The 23,539-nt window shown below is 36.7% G+C and overlaps 3 protein-coding genes and 2 long non-coding RNA genes across 6 annotated transcripts; 3 read left to right on the forward strand and 2 right to left on the reverse strand.

Moving 5' to 3' along the window:
* The first annotated feature begins 66 nt into the window (after positions 1-66).
* Positions 67-2,215, forward strand: LOC114542653. Its single transcript, XR_003689716.1, has 5 exons — positions 67-373; positions 1,155-1,217; positions 1,712-1,795; positions 1,919-2,007; positions 2,152-2,215. It is a non-coding gene; the product is annotated as an uncharacterized LOC114542653 (long non-coding RNA).
* A 242-nt stretch (positions 2,216-2,457) lies between these two features.
* On the reverse strand, positions 2,458-3,786 carry LOC114542643. The gene is made up of 4 exons (XM_028562146.1): positions 3,764-3,786; positions 3,383-3,535; positions 2,941-3,051; positions 2,458-2,739 (listed from the first exon to the last, which is right to left on the reverse strand). The coding sequence occupies exons 2-4, from the start codon at positions 3,488-3,490 to the stop codon at positions 2,458-2,460; spliced, it is 501 nt and encodes a 166-aa protein (XP_028417947.1). The 5' UTR covers positions 3,491-3,535; positions 3,764-3,786.
* Positions 3,787-6,015: 2,229 nt separating this feature from the next.
* Positions 6,016-7,356, reverse strand: LOC114542645 (the record flags this gene model as incomplete). The annotated part of the gene is made up of 4 exons (XM_028562147.1): positions 7,294-7,356; positions 6,873-7,048; positions 6,405-6,636; positions 6,016-6,093 (listed from the first exon to the last, which is right to left on the reverse strand). Coding segments are annotated over exons 1-4 (549 nt in total), but the record flags the coding sequence as incomplete, so codon positions are not given.
* A 1,363-nt stretch (positions 7,357-8,719) lies between these two features.
* LOC114542646 (HMG domain-containing protein 3-like) lies at positions 8,720-12,650 on the forward strand. The gene is made up of 6 exons (XM_028562148.1): positions 8,720-9,227; positions 9,614-9,763; positions 10,493-10,647; positions 11,392-11,517; positions 11,740-11,958; positions 12,213-12,650. Exons 1-6 carry the CDS (start codon positions 8,720-8,722, stop codon positions 12,648-12,650), a joined length of 1,596 nt encoding a protein of 531 aa, XP_028417949.1.
* A 9,065-nt stretch (positions 12,651-21,715) lies between these two features.
* Positions 21,716-23,378, forward strand: LOC114542652. Of its 2 annotated transcripts, none has more exons than XR_003689715.1 (5): positions 21,716-21,946; positions 22,041-22,121; positions 22,436-22,788; positions 23,086-23,163; positions 23,335-23,378. It is a non-coding gene; the product is annotated as an uncharacterized LOC114542652 (long non-coding RNA). The 2 variants fall into 2 exon arrangements; XR_003689714.1 differs by having other exon boundaries at positions 22,436-22,784.
* The last annotated feature ends 161 nt before the right edge of the window (positions 23,379-23,539 follow it).

Consider the following 23,539-nt stretch of genomic DNA (forward strand, 5'->3'; position numbering starts at 1 on the left):
GTGCCTAGAAGCCTCACCGTCGGCATCCCAACCCAGATATGTAGCACCTCTCGCAAGATCTAACCTGATTGGCTAAAATGAGATTTCGGGTTTCAAGGGTTTCGAACCAATCATAGAATAGAATTTAGAATTTTAATTATATTTGTTAATTTCCGGAAGTCAATATGCCTGTCATGGCGCAATGCGATGTATGAAAAAATACTCGTATATATACGTTTACTTTCTGGTTTTTGCTTGTTTTTAATAGTTATTAATTGCTCTGAGTTTTGTAAAGTAGACTCTGCTGTGATAATGCGCTTCTTCAATCATTCTGGCGACCGACAACAACAGCGATATAATTTGAAACCATGATATTGAAGGACAAGCAATGGAGGTAAGATTCCCGTATTTTTGCATATTTGCGGACAGCAGTTATACGTGTACCTCAAGGACATACTTATATAAGTTATATAAACGTTTTATGCATGCAACAAAGTGTTTAACCGTGATAGTTTCGACCAAAGGTAGCTTTTGTAGCGTTGTATATTTATACGGCAAATATCTTCGAGACTATCTATTATTAATATCCCAAAAATTATAAATTACAACTTGCTGTTTTATACTTTATATGACATCGTTGAAAATATCAATTCCAAATTCAAAAAAAATTAATACTGACACTATAGCACAATCTAGCACAATAAAACGGCAGGAGAATGAATGACAAGAGTACGAAACTACCAGAAATCATCTGGCACTGTCAGTTTTAATATACAAATGTTTTTTTATGCGCAATCGTTGCACTGCCATGGTTCTTCTTCCATTGGTAGTGCTGTTAACTTTACACATTCCCTATAAGAAGATATTTTGTAGGTTATAGAAAACGATTTTATTAGTTATGTAATATCAATTTAAAAGTCTTCTGAAATATTTTTTCGGCACGTTGACTAGTGTGGGGTAACAATTTTAAATTGGGTCTCTCCCCGAAGCAATATATGTTGGAAAAATATTTTCTTTAATTTGGAAGACTATTCCATAGAGTTACGATGAGTGTATTGATTGTATTTTGTGAAATTGATATTTCAATAACATATTGCTACTTACAAATGAAACCATTTATCGCAGCCATCACACTGTACCCACTGATTAGACCAATCTTTTGTTGGACTTACTAGGCCACATGCTTGGCAGTGCTCTGTTGTTGGGGAGCTTTTTGAAATGTTCTGCCTGACTGCAAGGTATTTTTTGAGTAAAAATTCTATTTTATTAATTTTACATTACCAGTATATAAGCTTTTACATATAGTTAATAATATTATTTGCATATTGTACCTCTTCTTGTTTGAACTCCGACTGTCCCCTCTGCAAACAGCCGTTTCTTGGCCTTATCTAAGTGTGTGTACAAGTGAAGATTGGTTATTTATTATTGTAAATATTTAAAGGCAGTGAGATTGCAAAATATTTATTGCATATGAAAATTTTGTTTTATTTTTATATTGCGTTTTAATACGTCTAAATCACTTGCCTTTTGTAGTTTTTGGGTTAGGGTCTGTCTCTTCTTCAAAGGTTGAGAGCTTTATCCCAGCTTGGACACCCTATAAAGAAGCATTTCAAATTATCCTAACTCCTAAGTATTGTGTAGGAATTGTCAAGCAGGGCTGTATTAACACTATACAGAATTTACCTATACTAGAATTTACCTTTTGAAATACTTCTTTTCTATTTGGTGTTAGTGTTGTCCACCATTTTGCTGTGTTTGGCGATAAGAAGGACTATATAGTTTTAAAAGTGAGACATGATAATATAATAAGTACCAGGTAAATTAGATATATAGATAATAAGGTAATTAATTCAATTGAATGTTCTAAGAGTAGTGAGGATTTCATGGGGTTTTTTTTATGTTTTAATTAATTTTTTTCTATACATGATTTTCCTGTTAGAAATTAGAGTATTCAAGAAATTGTTAACCAAGCCACTTACAGGGGCAGGCTCATTTTCTCTTTCTGGTTCATTGGTGCTACCACACAAGGTGTTTACAAAATCTAAATATAAATAATAAATTAATTACCTGCAGTATGTGTGTACACACTACAAACACACTACAAAATCTCATCCATTACACGTTAAGAAATGATAATGAATTATATTAATAATTAATGGCAACTAATTATAGAACTATGCAAGACATGGTTCATGTCCATCTCATTTGGATGTAATATGGTATATATGGACAGGAGGCAAGAACTAAAATCATCTCTACACTCATACAAGTTTTATGATTAAATATTAATACCTTTTCCTAGATTAATCAGCCTTTCTTCTACATTATTTAATTCCTCCTCTTCTTCTTCAGTTATTGCCTGATCTGATGTTGCTTTATCCCCAGAATCTTCACTTTCATGAATTGGCCATTCAAGATTGAATTTATCTGCTCATAATAAATGATATGCAGGGAATCAAAGATATTTTCCATTTTCATTTAAGATTTTGTAAGTTTCCCTTGAAATGACATCCCAAACACTCTATTATTCACTATTTGTGCACTAAAGAGCATTATAGCATATATGACATATTTACCATTAATTATGTGCAGTGCTTCTGGTTTTATCACTGCAATTGGAATTTTCCAACCTTTGGCCATCTTGCATTTCTCCTCGTTTCGTTTTTTTATGTCTGTTATAGTACAGTCATCCTGAACAGCAAACATCATTGATGTGCTTGATGTTTTATCTGACATACTCTTCAGAAATGCTGAAACATCCTGTGTGACAGATGGTACATTAAACAGTGTATACAGATTCGCATTAAAAATAAAAATGTAAAACAGGTATGTTCTTTATTCTTAGGGGATTTCAATTTATTGCAAAGTGTTGCGTGATCACTTTCTTTTCATATGGGTTCACAATCAAGGTCATTAGGTGCACTTAATTAATGTACACAGGACTATCTTATGACAACATACCTTGCTTTTTAGATTGATAAACGTGTCCAGAACAGACGATTTTATTCCTATTGCTGGGCCATATTGTTGGTTAACGGGAACAGTCGTTAATGGGTTAAGCCATTTCATAACCTGAGAAAAACGATAATTAGTTATAAATTCGATATTGTATGAGCAACCTCTAGGCTGAATTTGAATGAATGAAATTTTTGGCTCGATTTTCTTTTCCATTGTGACTGGTCAAGGTATTCCGCTACGGTTGAATTCTCACAATAGAAAAGAAAATTCGACCTAGTGGAAAACTGCCCTAATGACAAGTGCCTGCAAAGCCAATAGGTACACGAACGTAAAGTAATAATTAGCTCGTGAAAACCACATCGTTTGGTTGCATCAATGGTATTTCACTGCCAAATTGGTCGAAATTTAGTTAGTTATTATCAATTGAATTTATTCAATTACGTACATTTTCGTCATCCCTCGTCAGTCTTTCCATCAGGCATGTATTTAATTTTTCCAATAAATCTGGGCCATCATTGCCCTTTTCCACAGCCATATCTTGAATCAGTTTCATAATTGCATCCTTGCATCGTGGTTTTATGCCTACAGATGTTTCAAACTGAAAAAGAACATCATATTGGAGAGGGAAAATCAACATAAAAGGAATTTGTCAGTGTCTTGTTTCCTGGCGAAAGATACCTGTTCAAACAGGTAATACAATTTTAGTACCGAGAATGCACTCCGTTCCTCTGACTGGAAGGCGTACGTAGGTGCGATTCTTGTCAGACGATCGAGCGCATGTCCTAACCCTAGCGTCTACACATTTTTGGTCGAAAGGTGAACGTACTATCGCATATGTTGCTATAATAGCTGAAGCCCTTGTTGCCATCTGTCTTGAATTTTGGGCGGAACTAATCGTGACAAAATTTTTTCCACCAGGGTGGAAATTGTCGGGAATTGCTGTTGCAAAAAGGAAACATTCTGATCACCCATGCTAGTAGAAACCCCTATATAAGTAAAGGTAAAAATAAAATAAATTGAATATCCTGTGGCGAAAATCTTACGAACACACGATAACTTCAGATAACATTATACCGTGTGAATTTCAGCTATTGATCCAATGCCGGCTTTAAGCTTTTGCCTGTCTTCTACCGAAAATGGCGTTTTTCGGTATTTTAGCACAATGATCCTCCCATCGGCTCTGAAAATGTTAATATTTTCACAGTATATATAGGAATTCCGTAGACTTATATGCATGATATGTTTGTGCATGGATACGTTCCAATATAACTAGAGAGCAGCGTCTTCAAACAGCTTCTTATCAAATGTGGTATGACAACTGCCTAAAATATAGACAAAGCACCTCTCGACGTTTTGACCTAAGCCAGGGTCCTTGTCACGACGTAAGGGCGAGAAATGTTTTGTCTATTTTAGGCAGTTGTTATACCACATGTCATGCGAAATTTTATATAATATATATATATTATATATATATATATATATATATATATTATATATATTTGTATTCATGATCATGAACTATTCTATACGTACTTTGTTGCAAGGGTACAACTAAATACAAATTGATTCGTGCATGTCAATACTCTGATTTCTCTTACCTATTGAAAACATCGTTGTTAGAGGTCAAAAGCAAACTTCCTTGAGGTGCTGCTAATCCACCTGCTATCGACCCTGCAAAGAGCCCACTACCTGTTTGCAGGAGAAACTCTTCCATACCTGGCGTTATTATTGGATCGTCTATCATGACCACTACATTAGTTTGTGTCAAAATTTTTCGAATCATTGCCCTATAGAGCGCAAAATTGAAGCATAAATAGTAATGAGTAAATAGAGCATGTGTATAATGTTTAATTAAAACGTTTTACATTTTTTTGTTGATGAGGGATGCTTTTTCAGTTTATGTACTTCCCTAATAAATAGATGTTTGTTAACTGGACAGAATAATAGTATATTTTGACTTACACAGATGTTCCTGTTTTATTTTGATCTCCACCAGCCAGCAGTAAAGAATGCTGTCTACGATTAACACCCTGTGCCTTGGAAAGGATATCTAGGGTAAAGGATTTCCCGACATTTCGCTCTGCAATGGTGGAATGTAGCAGCAAGATTGAACTCTCGTCTATAATGAAATATGCGAGAAAACTCGAATTAACTCAATTCAACCGTGCATATGATTCAAACCTCGTACGCAAATGTCCTAGCACGAGTATTTAGAGAATTGACTTTTATAACGTCCTGTTTAAGAAAACCTTTATACCACTAGAAATTATGCCATAGATATAGTTGCATCAACGATTTCATGCATACACTAATTATATGCCAAGTTAAGATATTGAAAATTGCGTACCCCAATGGTTATTATCGCCTGTTCTTAAGAGACGAAGCAGAAGAAATGCTGTCGCTAACTTGAAGGCCATTGTATTTTCCTTGAACGCCAATGATTCCTCGATAAATCTATATGAAATGGATTGTGCTCAGATGGTTCACTAGCGAGCTTAGGATGCACCAAAGTCCAGATCTACGACGCGGACGTGACATAAAAACAGTTTTGGAAATTAGTTTTAGTTTTTTTCCGTATCATAAAACTGTATAGAATAATAGGTAAAACAATAGTTTCTCCTCATATACGCGTCGTAGATTTGCTGCATCTTATGTTTGCTACTATTTAACCCACCAATGGTGTTTAAACGACATCTTATACTTTGTTCTTCAAGGGAAGGAGATGTGAACTGGTGCAAATAATTACAATTTTAATCAACCTCACTATAATATTATATGTCTGTAGTATCTAACGCTATTATACTTCAGTCTCTCACGCGACGGTATATGTTTTACAATACAATTTTATGCATTATTTTTCAATTGGGGGGCATGCCTAAATTTCCCTAGAATTCTCGAAACGCCTACCCCCAATATTTCATGTGGGTCATATGACAGTGTCCGCCACTGTTTTAATCTGTGATTTTGAAATCGATTGTATTCGGAGTAAATTGTTGGTAAAAAATGAACAAACCTTTGGCATATTAGCAACAAATTTGAGCTGTCGCTTAATAATCGCTCCTCAAGGAAAAGCTCAAAATCCGTCAGATCCGTTTGGCTAAAATAGTGTTTCTTGTCTTCTTCCTTAAGAAACTGGCCATCATTGTTTATTTGTATCTGAAATGAAACAAACTATTATAGATACATAGTAATTATAATGGGATTTTTACATCGCTATGTACGCCACAGCAACATATAGCGCATGGATGTGAAGAAAGTAATGAAAAAAAAAACTTTGCGGTTGTCATGTCCGCGTGGATAACATAACTGTGCATGTATTTCGAAGATTAAGAAAAGAGGCAGGATTAACCAGTTGCAAGTGAACACGCACTGGGAGTTTTTAACAATGGCAATACCTGCATGCATGTCCCATTTATTTTTTGCGCAATTCTCAATGAAGATTTAAAAAAAAACGTTAATGCCCATACCTCCCTTGAAAGACACCAGTAGCCTGTCTCTTTTTGCCGTCCAATTAGCTCGACCCCGTAATACGCTTTGGGACTCCCTGCGTAGTATTCCTCTTTGAGGTAATTGTAATATGCCTCAATATCCCTCACGTTAGCATCACTTATGTTGAACAGGCCGCCACCGAATGCGTTTCTTGTTTTCTCGAGAAATTTCGGTTTTGAATCAAACGCACTGGCTGGTATCACAATTCTCCTGCGATGAACAAAGCATGCAATTTTAAACTAAAACCAAAAATAGTACAACCTCGAGACGAGAGCGAAGAGAGCTGTCAAAATTTTACGGGATAGGTTATACAGTAATATTACCTTTGCATTCAAAAACATTGGGTGAAATATCGTTACATCGGGTGATATGGTATGTATGAAAATGTCAGAACAGAACAGACCAATATAAAATATATACAAGAGAAGAATACGATATTGATATACCTTTGCTCGTACTGACCAAGAACCCGGGCCGTACATGAGCACACCCAGCTGCCACAACTCATTTCCCCCAAAAATTTAAGAGTGAAATCTCCAAATAACACCCAGCCCTCGCCATTTTTTATATACGTCTGGCCTTGCTTTTCTGCGAATAACTCGTGGAAAGACGTTTCTCCCCACTATAGAATTAAATAAAAACACCAGTTTTATATACTATGAAAAAACGAAACTGCTCAGTCAAATTTATAGATGTTTTCCAAATTTTGTTCTTTGGCAATAGAAAATACTTTGGCGAAATCGCCCGCTGGGCGGGGTACAGCTCCCTCCCTGCCTGCATCGCGACGCCACTGGTTTCTTTTCTACCGCTAACCTAACGGCTTATCATGCATGTATACATTAATTGTAATCGAAATTTTTAACTCACCTCTTCTTCATTATCCCTTGTCTCAGAATAAATGGAGTCTTCATCACTTTTTGGCGAGCTCATGATAAGCTAAGTAGATCTGTATATTACACCTGTCCTTGATTATTTTGTCTCTCGTCAGTGCACGGTCAGTGTGAGATTTGCTTCTATTGTGTTTTTGTGTTAGCTTGCACTTTACAAATATGCTGTGTTAGCAAGTCAAAAGTAACTTTGACAATCTGATTGTTCGATCTCCTCAACCAACCAAATGTGCTTAAAAATTGTTTTGATCGACGACATGAAAACAATGCATCATTTGTGTTTTGGTGTAACGTATCAGAACTCCAGGAAAAATTTATTTTAAATTGTTTTAGTCAGATTTGTATAGCTCCATTAAAAATGACAATGGCTTGCACTTTAAAAAGAAGCTGTGTTGGCAAAAAAATTTAAAGCTTCAAATGTATGTTAAAAACCACGAATTTAGTATGAGATATTAGTCACTTTTGTAGAAAACTGTAAAAACACTAATTAACTTTTCTTCATGTTATGGATTCGGATGTAAATATTTTGCTTTTAATCCCAATTTAAAAAAATGCTGTTTTAGCTAAAGCCATTGTTTTGGCTTGAACTTTGTAAATACGCCGCGTTGGCAAAAGTAAAAACAACTATGGCGTTCTATTGTTTGTCCAATCAAAACTTAAGGAAAGTCAAAAGTGCTGACAAGGGGTTACTAAATTGAACAATAGCTTAAACATGCATGATTACTTCATCAACTGTCAAACTTATAGTAAGAGCGTTGCGTTTTATACAATTTTTTCGTTGAGAAGTGATCGTATTTTATTGTAATATTATTTTATTGTAATATTTGGATATGGATTCGAAGGGAAGAAAACGTGGCAAAGGGCAGTGCCCGAAATGCAGTGCTGAGTATTTCAATCGCTATAAGCCCAAAGAGTGTTCGAGTTGCGGTGAATTTATTGGTGGATCGCATACGTCAGAAAAAAGACCCAAAACTGCGGTAAAAATTTCTAGCGCAGTCACCGTAACCCAATCAATTGTTTCAGTTGCGACAACTAAACGTGGAAACAGGTGTTTTGTTACAAAGGATGAAAGTGGTAATTGGATGTGTTTGAATAACAACTGCAAAGATAAACGTGCAATGCATGTTAGTTCTGGCGAAACAAAACAGTTTACCTGCGAACACATAAACGAGGCAGTAGATAAAAAAACAACTCCTTTGCAACAGATTTCCGTCAACAATGAATCGCTGACAACCTACCCATGTAGCAGCACCATTAGCGAGAGTCTTTCGCGAGCATGTCAGTTTGCAAAAGACAATGGTTTTGCGCCTGTTGTAAAAATTTCACACACCAAGTACGCGATTTACGCAGAGGCAACAGCCAGCAATCCACTTGGTTTTTGTCACGTTGACGTAACAAAAGAGGGTATGTCGTGTACTGGCAAAGATTGTCGTGGTTATATGGCGAAAGGAAAGCACAAAAAAGTGAAGTGTAATTGCATACATTTGCACATGTATTGCTTAGCACAACAAAGCAAGGAGACTGAACCATCTTCATTACCTGACAATCCAACCGAAGAGGAACAATTGCCTGATATAAACAGTAAAGCATCCGCAAGGGACTACACAGTTGATATCGCTTTGGCAAGGCAGCTCCCTTATAAATTCGAAAAGACAACTATCGAAACAATATTGGAACATGACGTTAACACCTGGAAAGGCATCTCAGATGGTTGGCCAGAAGTTTTTGTTCCATGCTGTAGCGATTGCCAGAAATGTGGTTCTCCCCTGTCTCCACCTAAGTCCCATCCAGGCAAGAAGGGAAATTGTTACCTCATCACCGATCTGAATCCGTTCAAACTTATTTCCATCAAAGTTAAGATGTGCAGTAACTCCGCATGCCAAGCTATGCACCAAGCAGTCCCATTCGATATTGGTAAGTATCGTCTAAAGGTCGACACAGACCGAACGCGAAGCGGCAACGCGACGCCAATTTTGAGTTTTCAGAAGCATATAATTTAAATTCTGGAAGCAATACTTGGAATCTACAAGAATATCATGATATATAGGTTTAAATTTAAGTAATTTAGCTTGTAGGTACACCATGTTCTATACTACGGGACTTTATTCCGGCGACGCAAAGCGAAAAAAAACACGGGATTTTGGAAATTCCTATTGATGCGCCCGCGAAATAGTACATTTTCCCTTCCCCTGTTGCTAATGATAGACTAACTTATTAGTTCCGATGTTCTTAGTTAACCACTCAATCCTGTATCTTGTGTTCAAGGCATGGTGTATAACAAAAGCAAACATGTATTTTAGGTCTTTTCAATATTTCTGACAAGCTGATGGTATCCTTTGATATCTTACTGGAAATTCGTGAGTACTTCAAGACAGGACATCCACTCACAAACGTTATCCGAGCAAAGTTGGCAATGATGCAGATTAAATCTAAAGAGGTAATAAGTTATGATATGAGTATTGCAATTAAAATAAGTTGTTAACTTACCTAAATAGACATTATGTATATAATGACGCATCAAGCTGTGACGCCTGCAGGGAATTCTGGTCTGAGTAGCAACGGCGAAAAATTTAAAATTTCCCTAAAAGACCAGAATTTCCTGCAGGTGTCACGGCTTGTTACGTCATTATGCATAAGGTCTATTGTATTGCTTGCAACAATCTCTGCCCCCATACCCATAGTCCCGTAGGACTCGAGCTCTGACCGTGCTTTTTGTTTGTAGACACTTTACACAGGAATCTTTTTAGGTTCGACACGCATTGTTCAGTAATCCCAGATCCATAATAGCAAAATTTAGCAAACACGACGTGACGCTTGGGGCAGCTGGGCCCCACAGGCCACTGACTCCGACCTCGTAGGCCATGTATAATAATAATCGTCGAGGTGTGATACCCCCTAAAAACTGTCGTTGTTGGCGAGTGAACAGTTTATCAGCAAACTGTTTGACTGCTTCACCTTCAAAGAGATCTTTATGAGTAAAAATTTCACCAGCACCCGTAATAATGTGACAGTGCTGTTTCAACAATTAAACTTCGAAAGTCCAGAATATTTTTCTCACGATTTAGCAATTTTTGTATGCTCTAAATGCTTGACAAATGTAAAATGGCTTTAGAATTTTAATTATCTTTATAGATCTACTCACGAGTTAATTCTTTGTTAGAATCCGTCATTGAGTGAACTGCAATACATTGAGGATCTAATATACAATGGTTATTTGATGTTTGAAGCAATAACTGAAAGGGACTTGAACGATGTAATATGTGGTATATGTGGGATTTGCCCAGAAGTTTGCCTTGGTGACGGTAATGAAAAAAATTGTTGCAGTAATGCCGAGGTACAGTAGTAGAACTTACTTAACATTTTCCCGGTGAAGGCGATAATATTTTTTACTAGTATTTTTACAATATATTGGAAATTTGCCATTTTAATTCATTTCAGATTGTTTATGAAAAGACCGACATTACAAATCAAAGAGGGGGGTTAACTTTGAACGAACTTCTGGAAAAAATCAAAAGACAACTAGTTGAAAGAGTTGTTTACACCCGCAACAAGAACCCTTTTCAGATTGGTATAGCGGAGATGCCACTCATTGTTCCCTCAGCCACGGCGAACACCACATGCTATAATACAGAAATGGATAAGAAAAGCAACCATTTAACGTCGGAGAAAGAAGGTGATTCGAAAGTTAAATTTATGGTTTAAATTGTGCTGTATTGTAGCTACTATAATGTTCGATATATTTGTTTGGAAAAAACGTCTGTATTAACATTGAAATCGCAGGTGCATGAAGCAGTGTGACGTAATTGTCGTCAAAATACGTCCATGATTATAATACAACATTTCCTTTAGGTGATCCTGCTATACTCCATCAGCTCATAACCAACGAGAGCTTGGACATTGAAAATTTAAAGGACCTTAGCTTGCAGCAGCTAACTGTCGTTGCAAGCAGGTGTAAAATCAAAACCTCTGGAAAGTCAAAGGTATTTTTTATATAAAGCTATTACAAGTATGTTGCAATCAAATGAGATTATCGTTACCTGTATTTTGTTTTTTTCCTACTAAATGCTCTTCTCCATAGGTCGCTCTCATTGGTGATATTTATAGCTTATACTGTTCCATCATGGTTGGGTTAAGTCCTTGTCATACATTTTCGAAAGTTCCTGGAAAAACTGGTGGATTTTATCATTTCGTTTGTCGACACGGAGTAAGTTTTTTAACACATAAAACATATAAGTGTGGTATGTTATGTACGGCATCTTTCTAAAAAAGGTCCCCCAAAATGTCAATTTTAAGGTAAAATTGACCCCCAAAAAACGACTCTTTAGGAGTAATTTATGTCACATGGTGGCAGGAATAACTGTATAGATATATAGCAATTTTCGCGCACATGCGGAGTTTATATGAAGATTCACGATCTTTATTTCAGTGTACTGTTGCATCGAAGTTTCTTGCCCTGACCGAGTCTGTCAGAGATGCTGCAGACATTTACTTGTCGCTCAAGTATCCACCAATGGTCTTTATCAACGACACACCTTGTGGCTTTGTCCGACATCTTGAATGTCGCGCTCCAAATGTCTCGAAAGAGCTTTGGGGTGAAAGAAGTGGATGTTTCGAAAAACCAATACTTGGAAAGGAACCCAAAGATGTAATTCATAATTATTAAAATTACAATACATGCATGTAGATATAGTGTATATAATATTGCATGTACATATGTATACAGTGGCGTAGCAAGCCTGACGATTTTGTCCTGCTTTGCAAATTTCAAGGCAATAGAATTACTCATTTTTTTAAAAATTTGTTGTTTTCAGTCAATAAACACGAAAATATTATAAAGCGTAATGAGGCGTAAATATTATTAAAAATGTACACGTCTAACAAAATGATATATCTTTTCAGAATCACAATGTCCCGTCTATTGTGCCGCCAGAGTATAAGGCCAGTACTGATACTACAGAATCAAATGATCGCACGGTTGGTAGATGCCATCCACTCTCTGGTTGTAGTGAACGTTACGTGCTTGGTGACAGATTCCACGCCAGTTCTAATCCCCACAAGTCGCCGTTATGTCAGTACCATGATATCAACTTGTGTGCGCAAGCAAACTCCATCACAACTAGCGTACAAGAATGTCAAAATAACAGCAAAAATGCGCGGCGTTTAAGAAGCTCTTGTCAGCAGAATTTCGGGACACATATCTTCTTCAACTACTTAATGGACTACTACCAAAATGAGGAGATAGTGAAAAGGCAACAAATTAACCTTTCCATAGGTAAAAAAGACAACGAAGTGTTGGTAAGAGATGAATTACTGCGATTTAAACTGAAAGAACGATAAAAGTAATAACAATTACTATGTCTATGGTTATGAATTTTAATCAGTTTGCATGTTTACCAAACTTGATAATTTACCAGTTTCGCTGAAGGCGAGCTGAATATCGCCGAGAATATCGCTGAGTAAAAAAATGAGACGAAGTCCTGGTTTTTATTTAGCGATATTCAGAATATTGTTTTAGTATAATTACAAAGGAGATTTTTTGAAAAAACGAATTTGTTGTAGAAAATACATTTGTTTATAAACGTAAACAGATATCTCGACAAGTTTACGGCAATTCAAATAAAACAATGTTTTACGCAAAATAAGTTAAGCAGCGTGCTACAAGGTAGTTTTTACCTCGAATTTTGGCCAGATTTTTTCCCTTTTAGGGACAGTATTTTTGTCAAAATTATCGTATTTAATTTTGAAAATACTCCGCGAAATTTTCCCGAAATTAAATACCCCGTCAAAATGGATGTAGAGCTCGTATGTTAGCATAGATAACGCATTTTTTAATCATAAAATAATACAATAGTAACTCCAAAAAAAGAATTTTTATGAAATAAGAAATATTTCGCGAAGTTTAATGCCTTTTATATTTTAAATTTCGCGAAATATTTCTGATATAATGGAAATTTTTCGTCCATCAAAAACGCGAAATCCGAGGCCAGAGTTTTCTATAATCACCTTTGTTGTTATATTATACTATTTCTTTTGTAGTATTATTAGTATATATTGCATACTTATCTAATTAATGTGAAGAATGTTACGTTTACACAGTAAAAGACAAATTTACGGTGTCAAAATTGAATGGTATCCAAAAAGGGTAAATGAAATCTACACCACTCCTGGCCTGGCACTCTGATTTTCACAATCGCAATAATCACAATAATCGCAATCAATTTCAGATAAAATTATATAAAATTTAGACAGTTCAAATCAATTTAGCACGGTTGCAAATCCAATTTAGAAAACACACACATCAACGCCTTAAATAACTCAATTTAGGTTACAAAAATACTCGTGATAACGACAACCAATAAAACTCCAGCTAGGATGCTCCCTTTGCTCTTCGAATCTCATACTGTCATACAGCTGGCACTACAAATGAAGGAGCCTCCCTATTGTGAGAAAAAAAGACATTATTGAAAAAAATCATTAGATAATCATAATTTCTTTTTTAGTATGGCAGCTGCTAAGGTCCATATGGATTATGCATGGAATGCTCTTCCTGATGACCTGATCATATTTGACTATTTTTTTAAACTAGCATATTTCTAATTATTGTAACTTTGGTAAATAGTTGTAATTTAATGTAGATATTAGATAACATATATTTGTAAAAGCGCATCCAATTGAAACCCTTGAAACCCCTGAAACCATTGAAACCCTTGAGACAATTGAAACCCTTGAAACCCCCAAGACCATTGGAACCATTGAAACCCTTGAAACCCCTGAGACCATTGAAACCATTGAAACCCTTGAAACCCCCGAGACCATTGGGACCATTGAAACCATTGAGACCCCTGAAACCCTTGAAACCCCTGAAACCATTGAAACCCCTGAAACCCTTGAAACCCCTGAAACCCCCGAGACCATTGAAACCCCTGAGACCATTGGGACCATTGAAACCATTGAAACCCCTGAAACCATTGAAACCCTTGAAACCCCGAGACCATTGGGACCATTGAAACCATTGAGACCCCTGAAACCCTTGAAACCATTGAAACCATTGAAACCCCTGAAACCCTTGAAACCCCTGAAACCCCCGAGACCATTGAAACCCCTGAGACCATTGGGACCATTGAAACCATTGAAACCATTGAAACCCCTGAAACCCTTGAAACCCCTGAAACCCCCGAGACCATTGAAACCCCTGAGACCATTGGGACCATTGAAACCATTGGAACCCCTGAAACCATTGAAACCCTTGAAACCCCCGAGACCATTGGGACCATTGAAACCATTGAGACCCCTGAAACCCTTGAAACCCCTGAAACCATTGAAACCATTGAAACCCTGAAACCCTTGAAACCCCTGAAACCCCCGAGACCATTGAAACCCCTGAGACCATTGGGACCATTGAAACCATTGAAACCCCTGAAACCATTGAAACCATTGAAACCCCTGAAACCGTTGAAACCCCTGAAACCCCCGAGACCATTGAAACCCCTGAGACCATTGGGACCATTGAAACCATTGAAACCCCTGAAACCATTGAAACCATTGAAACCCCTGAAACCCTTGAAACCCCTGAAACCCCCGAGACCATTGAAACCCCTGAGACCATTGAAACCCCTGAAACCCTTGAGACCATTGAAACCCCTGAAACCCTTGAGACCATTGAAACTCTTGAAACCCCCAAGACCATTGGGACCATTGAAACCATTGAAACCCTTGAAACCCCTGAAACCCTTGAAACCCCTGAAACCCCCAAGACCATTGGGACCATTGAAACCATTGAGACCCCTGAAACCCTTGAAACCCCTGAAACCCTTGAGACCATTGAAACCATTGAAACCCCTGAAACCCTTGAAACCCCTGAAACCCCCGAGACCATTGAAACCCCTGAAACCCTTGAGACCATTGAAACCCTTGAAACCCACAAGACCATTGGGACCATTGAAACCATTGAAACCCCTGAAACCCCCGAGACCATTAAAACCATTGAAACCATTGAGACCATTGAGACCATTGAAACCATTGAAACCATTGAAACCATTGAGACCATTGAAATCATTGAGACCATTGAAACCATTGAAGGCCTTGGAACCAATGAAACCATTGAAAGCCTTGAAACCCTTGATATCCTGAGACCATTGAAACTATTGAAACGATTTACCTGCGAAATTCTTTTAAACAAAAACGCTTTGGTAAAAATGTTCTACAAAAACGTAAATATTCGAAACCGGAAGTGGCTAATTTGAAACCCTCGAAACCGGAACACTTGTTTCGACCAATCAGGTAGGACATTGCGAGACGTGCTACCTGACCCTCCCAACCACCAAGAACTCGTTTGCACACATCTGGGCCTTCAGCAAGAACTTCGCTCAATTTTGGGGTACAAGTTCCATCTTCTGATAAAGAGGTATTACATGTTGTTAAAGTTGGTCGTGTATATTTACATAAAGCTGCCTCTCAAATTTACATATTGCGTCTTATTAATAATTCATATAAAATAAAGAAACATTGATATAGCTTGAAATCTTGTGTTATATTACTAAAATGCCGCGAAAAAAAATATTGATGTTGAACGTGTCGCTATTTAGTAAATACGCGTTTGATTTGTTATAGAATATAACTGCGTTGGATGAAATATTAAACGGGCGAACAGAGAACTGATTAATATTGCCGTAAAGACGAGCCATCCGTGCTAAGGAATGGAACATACGCAGGATTAAGTCAGTCAAACTGGATGACAGAAGTGGTAAATGAGCTCTCGACGAGGTGTCCTAATGTTGCAAAAATATTGTCAAGTTTGCTCGATTGTTCTATTTTGGATGCAGGAAATAAACTACGCCAATTTCCCTAATTTACGGCATTATCATGTTTGTGAGATGTCATCACTTGAGCGCATTCAAAGAATCAACACCATTCTTCTGACAGAAGGGAAAGCAACTAAAATGTATGTCTTTAAATCCATATTTATAATTTGAAGTTTGTTTGATTAATAGTTAGCACAATAGTCAATACCAAGGTTTTTAACTTTTGTAGGTTTGATTATTTAGATCTTTGAATTTCTAACTGTGCTGTTACTATTAAAACCCAATCATAGACAAATTGTCATGCATAATGCATTCTTTTATTCAGCTTATGTTCACAATAGAAGTGATATTATGAATGCTATTTGTTATTACTGTTGTGTTAATCAAGCTACAACTATCATACTTATATTGGTAAACCTTGTATTATTTTGATGTTTTCCTCTGAAACTTGAAAAAATGCATTTGAATTTTAGCTGAAATTTTTTTAATTACAGGTAGTGAAAATATTTATTACGATTCATGCCATCAGGGATACATATTTATACATGTTAATCTACTTACTTTTAGTTGATTGATCGATTCAACAATATGGGCTCTGTTTGAGTTTTTCTAACAAATATGTTGTGCTTGACGATATTGGGAAACATTTTTTGGATCGTGCTGTCGAGTTGGTCAAATCTGGGATGAAATTTGTCTATGTGGTTGATACATAGATTGGGAAGAGAAAGTGCATGACATGAGAGCAGACCATCAAAACAAGAGTGTGCATGCATGTGCAACTAGCATGGTGTTCAACAGAGTGCCAAGTGACTTACCTGACAATGGTCCACAGAAAGATATCGCAACTTGCAATTTTCGTGAAATTGTTTCATTGTCAGATGCAGAAATGACAAACAATTCGGAATCGGTATAAAGTATTCATTGCGAGAATCCTGGTTCAAAAGTTCACTGAACTATTTGGTTAAAGTCCTACATTCCAGAGGATCTTGTACTCATGAAAATTCTGAGAAGACAGCTTTGAAATCGAAATTATGACCCTTCCAGTTCTCATGAAGGATGAAAAAAAGTACAGTGACTGTGTGATGTTTTGGATCAATTGGAGCAATGGACAGAGGATGTGTGAAAGCTAGTGGCAATACAACTTTGATCAATTCTCCATCTACAGCTTCCCATCCTATTGTTCAGGTGCCCACACGCCAGATCAACCACGATCACATATATCCAGAGTTGGTTCCCAAACTGATCCTTTAGAAGGTGTGAAAATTCCCTGTTTTGGTGATGAGTTGACCCGAGTAAGGTTTGCTGGAGCACGAGATCTTCGCTCTGGATGCCATACACCCAAACAAGACTGGATCATTTGTACCGTATCGCATTGTTGGATGGCATGCTAAAAGAAGTTCTTAAAGGTAAATTCCTGGTCATGATATGATTTCCTGTTACAAATTGTGTTATGTTACTCTTTTATATCATTGACACTACCAGTTGTTTATAATCCTGAAAGGTTTTAAAATACATTTTGAACAAATTTATTTGTTTTTGTTTCAAACCTAACATATAAAAACCTCGAAAAAAGCAATCTCAGGTTTTTCAGGAAGAATTAACTAAACTAGATTTGATTTTTCTGGTTGCATGAAGAATCATGTCTTATGATTGATTTATGACGAATTTTTTCAAAAAAATAGGGTCCAATATTGGATCTTGTTACACACCTACTACCTGTTACAATACTATTACATTGATATCTTGCATCTTGCCCTAATAGACATAGAACATAAAGTTAAATAAAACTTGCATTATATTTGTAGTCTGTCTTCAAAGACTCTACAAGAACTCTGGAAGAGAAGCAGGTACCATTAGATACTTCCGAGAGGTACTCAAAGGAGAAATGTTACAGTCGATATAAAACATTATGAAGACTGTGAGCAGCTGTTCATGAGTGTTGGCAATTGCTATCTTGTTGAAGCATTGCTAGAGTTCTTCAAGATGGAAAATGTAAACGATTCTCCAAAGGAAAATAATCCATTGCCTGATCAAGAGGATTTGAGTGAAGAAGAAAAAAAAAACCCACCTAATGACTGTCTTAGACAAGTTCTTGGATGAGTATGTTTTCCAAGACACTTCATGCAGCGATGTTGACAGTTTAGAGGAAAATATCTCAGACAACAACTCATCAGATGGCATTTTTAATTATTCTGTCAATCTTCTTCGATCCTTCATGGTTCTATTTGATTGCAAAGATGCAGTGGCATATGGGAATGGAGAACATTTGGCATTAATCCAGAACAGATGTTGTATTACTTCTCATCTGTTTCTGGATTTAATGTATAGCAATTGAAATGCTAGTTACCACCATCCAGAATGAAGTTTTACTCTCACCTGCTGAGTCACATCTGTGTAAATGGGCTGCACTAGTCAACTGGAAAGGAGGTGGTGGTAAAAACATTGAAATAGACCTGTTGCAAGAGAACCGGAACAGGGACATGAAGGGGCTAATTAGTTTGATGGGAGCAAACAAGACAGAGAAGGCCATCGAAAGGATGAGCAAGGCAGCTGGAGGAATCCGTAAGATTGTAGATGTTTTGAAAACCAAGCTTCCATTAAACAAAAATCATCAGCTCACTCGCACAAGTCCTCATTGGAAGATGAAAAAAAAGTTCTTGCTGATTTGCGCAAATTGAAGCCATTTTCGTATGTTCAAGGAAGATCACATACAACATTTGCTGGAATTTCATCAAACCCACTTTGTGCTTTTGATGAAGAAAAGTTTTCTGAATGGTTGAAAAGACATCAAAAGAACATTGCATTACATTTTCCTGTTGTTAGTGACTTAGATTCTGACAGAGAGGAAACTGATGAACCAGAAGAAATCAGAACTCTTAAAAGGTAGAACTCAGAACACTTTATTTATATATATATATAATATATATATATATATATATATTATATATATATATATATATTTATAAATATTGTATATATTGTATAGTATTGTATATAGAGTATAGTATTGTATATAGAACCCATGTTTTTATGTTAACAAAATATAATAGTTTTTTTTGTACACTAGAATAATAATAATTGTATATTACTATTAATTACTATTAATAATTTCTACAGTATTAGCAATATAAACTACATGTATTGGTGAAAATAAAGTTGCCATTGGGTAATTAAAAAAACAATGCAATAGACACTGCAAAATTGGTTAACAATTTTATTCAATGTTTCAACTAGGTTTCAGTCATCATCAGGCAACTGTAAGTTAGTAAAAAAACCATATAAAAATGTTAACCATCTTTGGAGAGTCTCTTGTTTTGTTCTTTTTAATGCATTGGTAAACTGTATGTAGTTTAGTCAAGATGTTCCTTTCTTAATCAATATGTACATTATGTTTCACAGCACTACATATGTTATTTATATTGTTCTTAAATAGGATCTATGAAGTGCAACTAGCACAATCACATTCTTCACCACAAACACTACAACAGAAGTGTTTGGGAGAAAGTGGTTTAATGTACCTTTCATCTGTGTCCATTGATTTCAGCAACATATATCTGAGACATGTGCCTCTGTTTTGACAATAAACTCGAATATCTTCTTGCATCCCCGGTTTGTTTTTTGCAAACATCGATTATTGTAATATAGGACTGCAGTTGCATGGTTTCCATCTCTCCCAGCTCTTCCAGTTTCCTGAACATACGCTTGTATTGTGTATGGTGGAGTGATATGCACAACACTTCTGATGCCTTTGATACAACACCCATCCCCAAGGCTACTGTTGCAAATACAACCCGATTGTGCTTCCTGTAGCACATGTCAACTGCTTCAAGAGACTTCATCCTTCATCTCCTTAGTTTGAGGCGAATGAAACTGTGCAAATAATCTGTTTTCAGGAATTGGCTGCCTCCCTTGGGATAATATTGATCACATCCCAGAACAAATTCAACAGTTTATATGCAAACCCGCACCACTTCAAGGGGATGTAGATTATTGTCAAAGGATAGCACATCTGCTTGTTTTTCAAACCTTCAGCTATAGGAGTAAGGATTTCTGTGAGAGAATCAATATCTGGTCCAGTTCTGAAATGCTTTTTGTTGTTGTTCATGCGATCAGGATTGCCAATGATTTCCAACATGTTTTAAGCCCAGGGATTTTTGATACATCCTATCATACGGTTTGCTGTTGCAAGTCATGGCTATGACAGGTACATTTGAAAATGTGGCACACAAGGCACCCAGATTTCCATAATCCACTCTGAAATCTTTACCCCTGATATAAATATAAAACACATTGAAATGATAAATATATACTATACACTTGAAATTGCAAGACTTGTTTTATAGGAGGAAAAGTTGTGTAATATATACAATGTATTTTATGTAATAAACACTTACCATTCTAAAATGCAATGGGACTCATCAACAACAATAGCACAAACGTTCTTTTGATACACAATGCTTCGCATCAATCTTCGTCCATATAAACAGGAAACAAGCGACTCAGGGTGTGCAAATACAATATTATAATATCCTTCTTCAAGTTTTATTTTGTCATTAGAGGAAAGTCACAAACAACATCAGATCTAATGCCATCATCTTTGTCTTCCGCATCCTCAGAGTCTTCTGCTGCTACGTTCCTAACGTCGAGGACTGATGCACGAATTATACCCGCATTTAATCGTGAAATCTGGTCTTTCATCAGAGCATTTAAAGGCGACACGACGACGATTATAGAATCAATGTGTTCGGTGTATTTGGCAACACCGTTCTTAGCCGCAAATAACAGAGCAGGAAGCAAGTAAAAAATCAATGATTTACCGTATCCAGTTGGTAAAACCGCAAGAACATCCGAATTAAAAAATACCTTTTCTAAGCAAATCACCTGTTTTGGCTTTAACATGAATTCGCTATACAAACTATTTTGTATTGCAAATTGCAAACACGAAAGGAAAAGCCCGCATTTAGAGTTTGAAAACATGGCGACAATACATATACATTAACTAACCCCCCCCAAGGATGAAATTATAATTGGAGACACGTGACCAAACAATACCAGGGTCTTTTCTCAGCGGGTGTTCCCCCCAGAGTGAGCACAGAGAAAAGACCCTGGGTACGAGGTTGTATAGTACCCTGGTCTATGATGACGACCAGTGCGAGCAACAATGGCTCCGGTTTTTTTGAGTTTTTCGATACGTGCACCTCCGACACGTGGAGCGCCTGACAAGATGATGTCAGTGCAGGCAAGATTGCCCCGTATATACAATGAAATGTACGCTTGTAAAATCTGATTGTAGTCGAAATTGCTCGACCACAGTAGATAAATAAGCGATTAAAATAATAAAAACCCACAAAAAAGCAATACAGCTTACCTTAACTTTGCTAAAACGAAACAACGCTGTCAACGCCTCCACGAAATCACAGTGGAAACCAGTTCTGCTGGGCAAATTGACTGTGAGAATCAATTTCAAGGTCGCTTTACAATCTACCAGGCCTGGTTACGCTGCCTGTTCGCTAATCGCCTGTTCGCAGGTTAACTAAACACAACATTGCATTTCTTACCAGTATGTTGTTTCTTTGAATATCGCCTAGTTTTATACTATCCTGTCTCGTAAATCTGCTGGAAAACGCAAAAAGAATGAAGATGAACACCTAGACTCGATAATTGATGAGATTAACACCATTACAGGTGCAGAGTCTTCTAAAAGTAGAAAGACTCGACCTAACCACTCAAGTAAAAATAAAGATATTGACATCGTACTGAGAAGAGACGAATCTGGCCAGCGAATATATCACAACCCAAGACGATTGTCGCAGTCTAGCTGGGCAAGACGAGGTAAACGCGGAAATGTCAATAAAGTTTTTGTGTTGTGGAGTTTTGTAGGTTATTTAAGCTTTGACTTTTACTGTTTTACACCACTTATTAATAGGCAGCAATATCACTGCAACTACTGCAAACAAGGAAGGATTTGTCGAGACAGACTCTGTGAACGAAAGCAATCCAGAGTCAGGTAAACACTTCAATCACAGTTCATGTGTTATGCAGTTATATATTCTAACTGTATATTCTCATATTACTGATATTAGAAGGTAGAACCAGACAAATTTTGATAACCTTTTCCAAGCCTGCATGTTCCATCTGCTTTGCTGGAATCCAGGCTGTAAATACGTCCAAATATTCGCCCAATAAAATGATGTATGAATTTTATTTTACAAGTATAATGGTTTTACTGTTTAGTTTTGGACTACAACTACCATAATTAGTCCTGCACAACAGTCAAATCATTATACTAAAAATCAGCCTCAAATCGTTATAAAATTACAGTGGGGTTAGGGTGAATTTTCTGGCCCCGGAAAATATCAAATGATCAGCTTCTGAAGCAAACCGAACAGGAGGATATTTGTACCCTTATCACCAGGAGAAGATGGAGATATTTCAGGCATGTGCTGTGAAAGAGCAATAACAACATAGCCAGAATTGCAATGCGCTGGACACCTGAAGGTAAACGGAGCAGAGGGCGCCCAAAAACAACATGGCGCAGAACTGTAGAAAAGGGACTGAGGGAGCTCAATTACAGCTGGAGCACCATTGAAAAACTGGCTAAAGATAAGCAGGGTTGGAAAGATTTCGTTGCTGCCCTATGTGCCACATAGGCATGATGGGCAGTAAGTAAGTAAGTAAGTTAGGGTGCTATTGCCTTAAATAAATAATAAAATAAACATATATATGGCTAATCTCATTATTACCTTAAGTTATTAAAGCATATTGAAACTAGAGAGTGAGGTTAGAAATATCATTACAAATTAGCCTATGTATGAACATAATGTGGCTGTATGATTGTAGGATGTGGTTTAATGGGTTTTGTGCTCTACCCTAAGATATTTTTCCTAAGTAATATAGTAGCGATTTTATTTAAATAGACAAGCATGCAAGTTTTAAATCACTTTTAATGTATAGCTTTTATAACTAAATAGTGGAATACACAAGATTGAACAAACCTGTTGATCTCTTAACTGACAAAGTAGATGAACATTTTGAAACTTTTGAGCAAGGTACAGGTAGAATTAATTTTGGATCTACCATACATCTACCTTATATGGATTTGTTAAATAACCTAGAGTGTTCCATGTTTGAAGGTTCTGTACAGTAACAGTATGTGACCTACAATAACATTTCAACTTGAATTAATTTCTTAATGTAATGGTATATGCATTATTTTATAGACCTTGATGCAATCATTGAACAGTGTGAGGAAGCTGTTGGGGAATTAATGATAATACCACTGTGTGGCAAAAACGAATAAACATCTTGAGGAAAACTGGGAGAATGCTAGAGGAGCTATATTCACAGTGTTTTGTGTTCATTTGCCCCTCCACTTCTTCATTACATTGCTCTAAAATTGATTGCACCAATGTTGTGCAATTGAGG

Source organism: Dendronephthya gigantea, unplaced genomic scaffold (assembly GCF_004324835.1).
Source record: "Dendronephthya gigantea isolate DGI-Jeju-01 unplaced genomic scaffold, DenGig_1.0 000373F, whole genome shotgun sequence".
Taxonomy (NCBI): Eukaryota; Metazoa; Cnidaria; class Anthozoa; order Malacalcyonacea; family Nephtheidae; genus Dendronephthya; species Dendronephthya gigantea.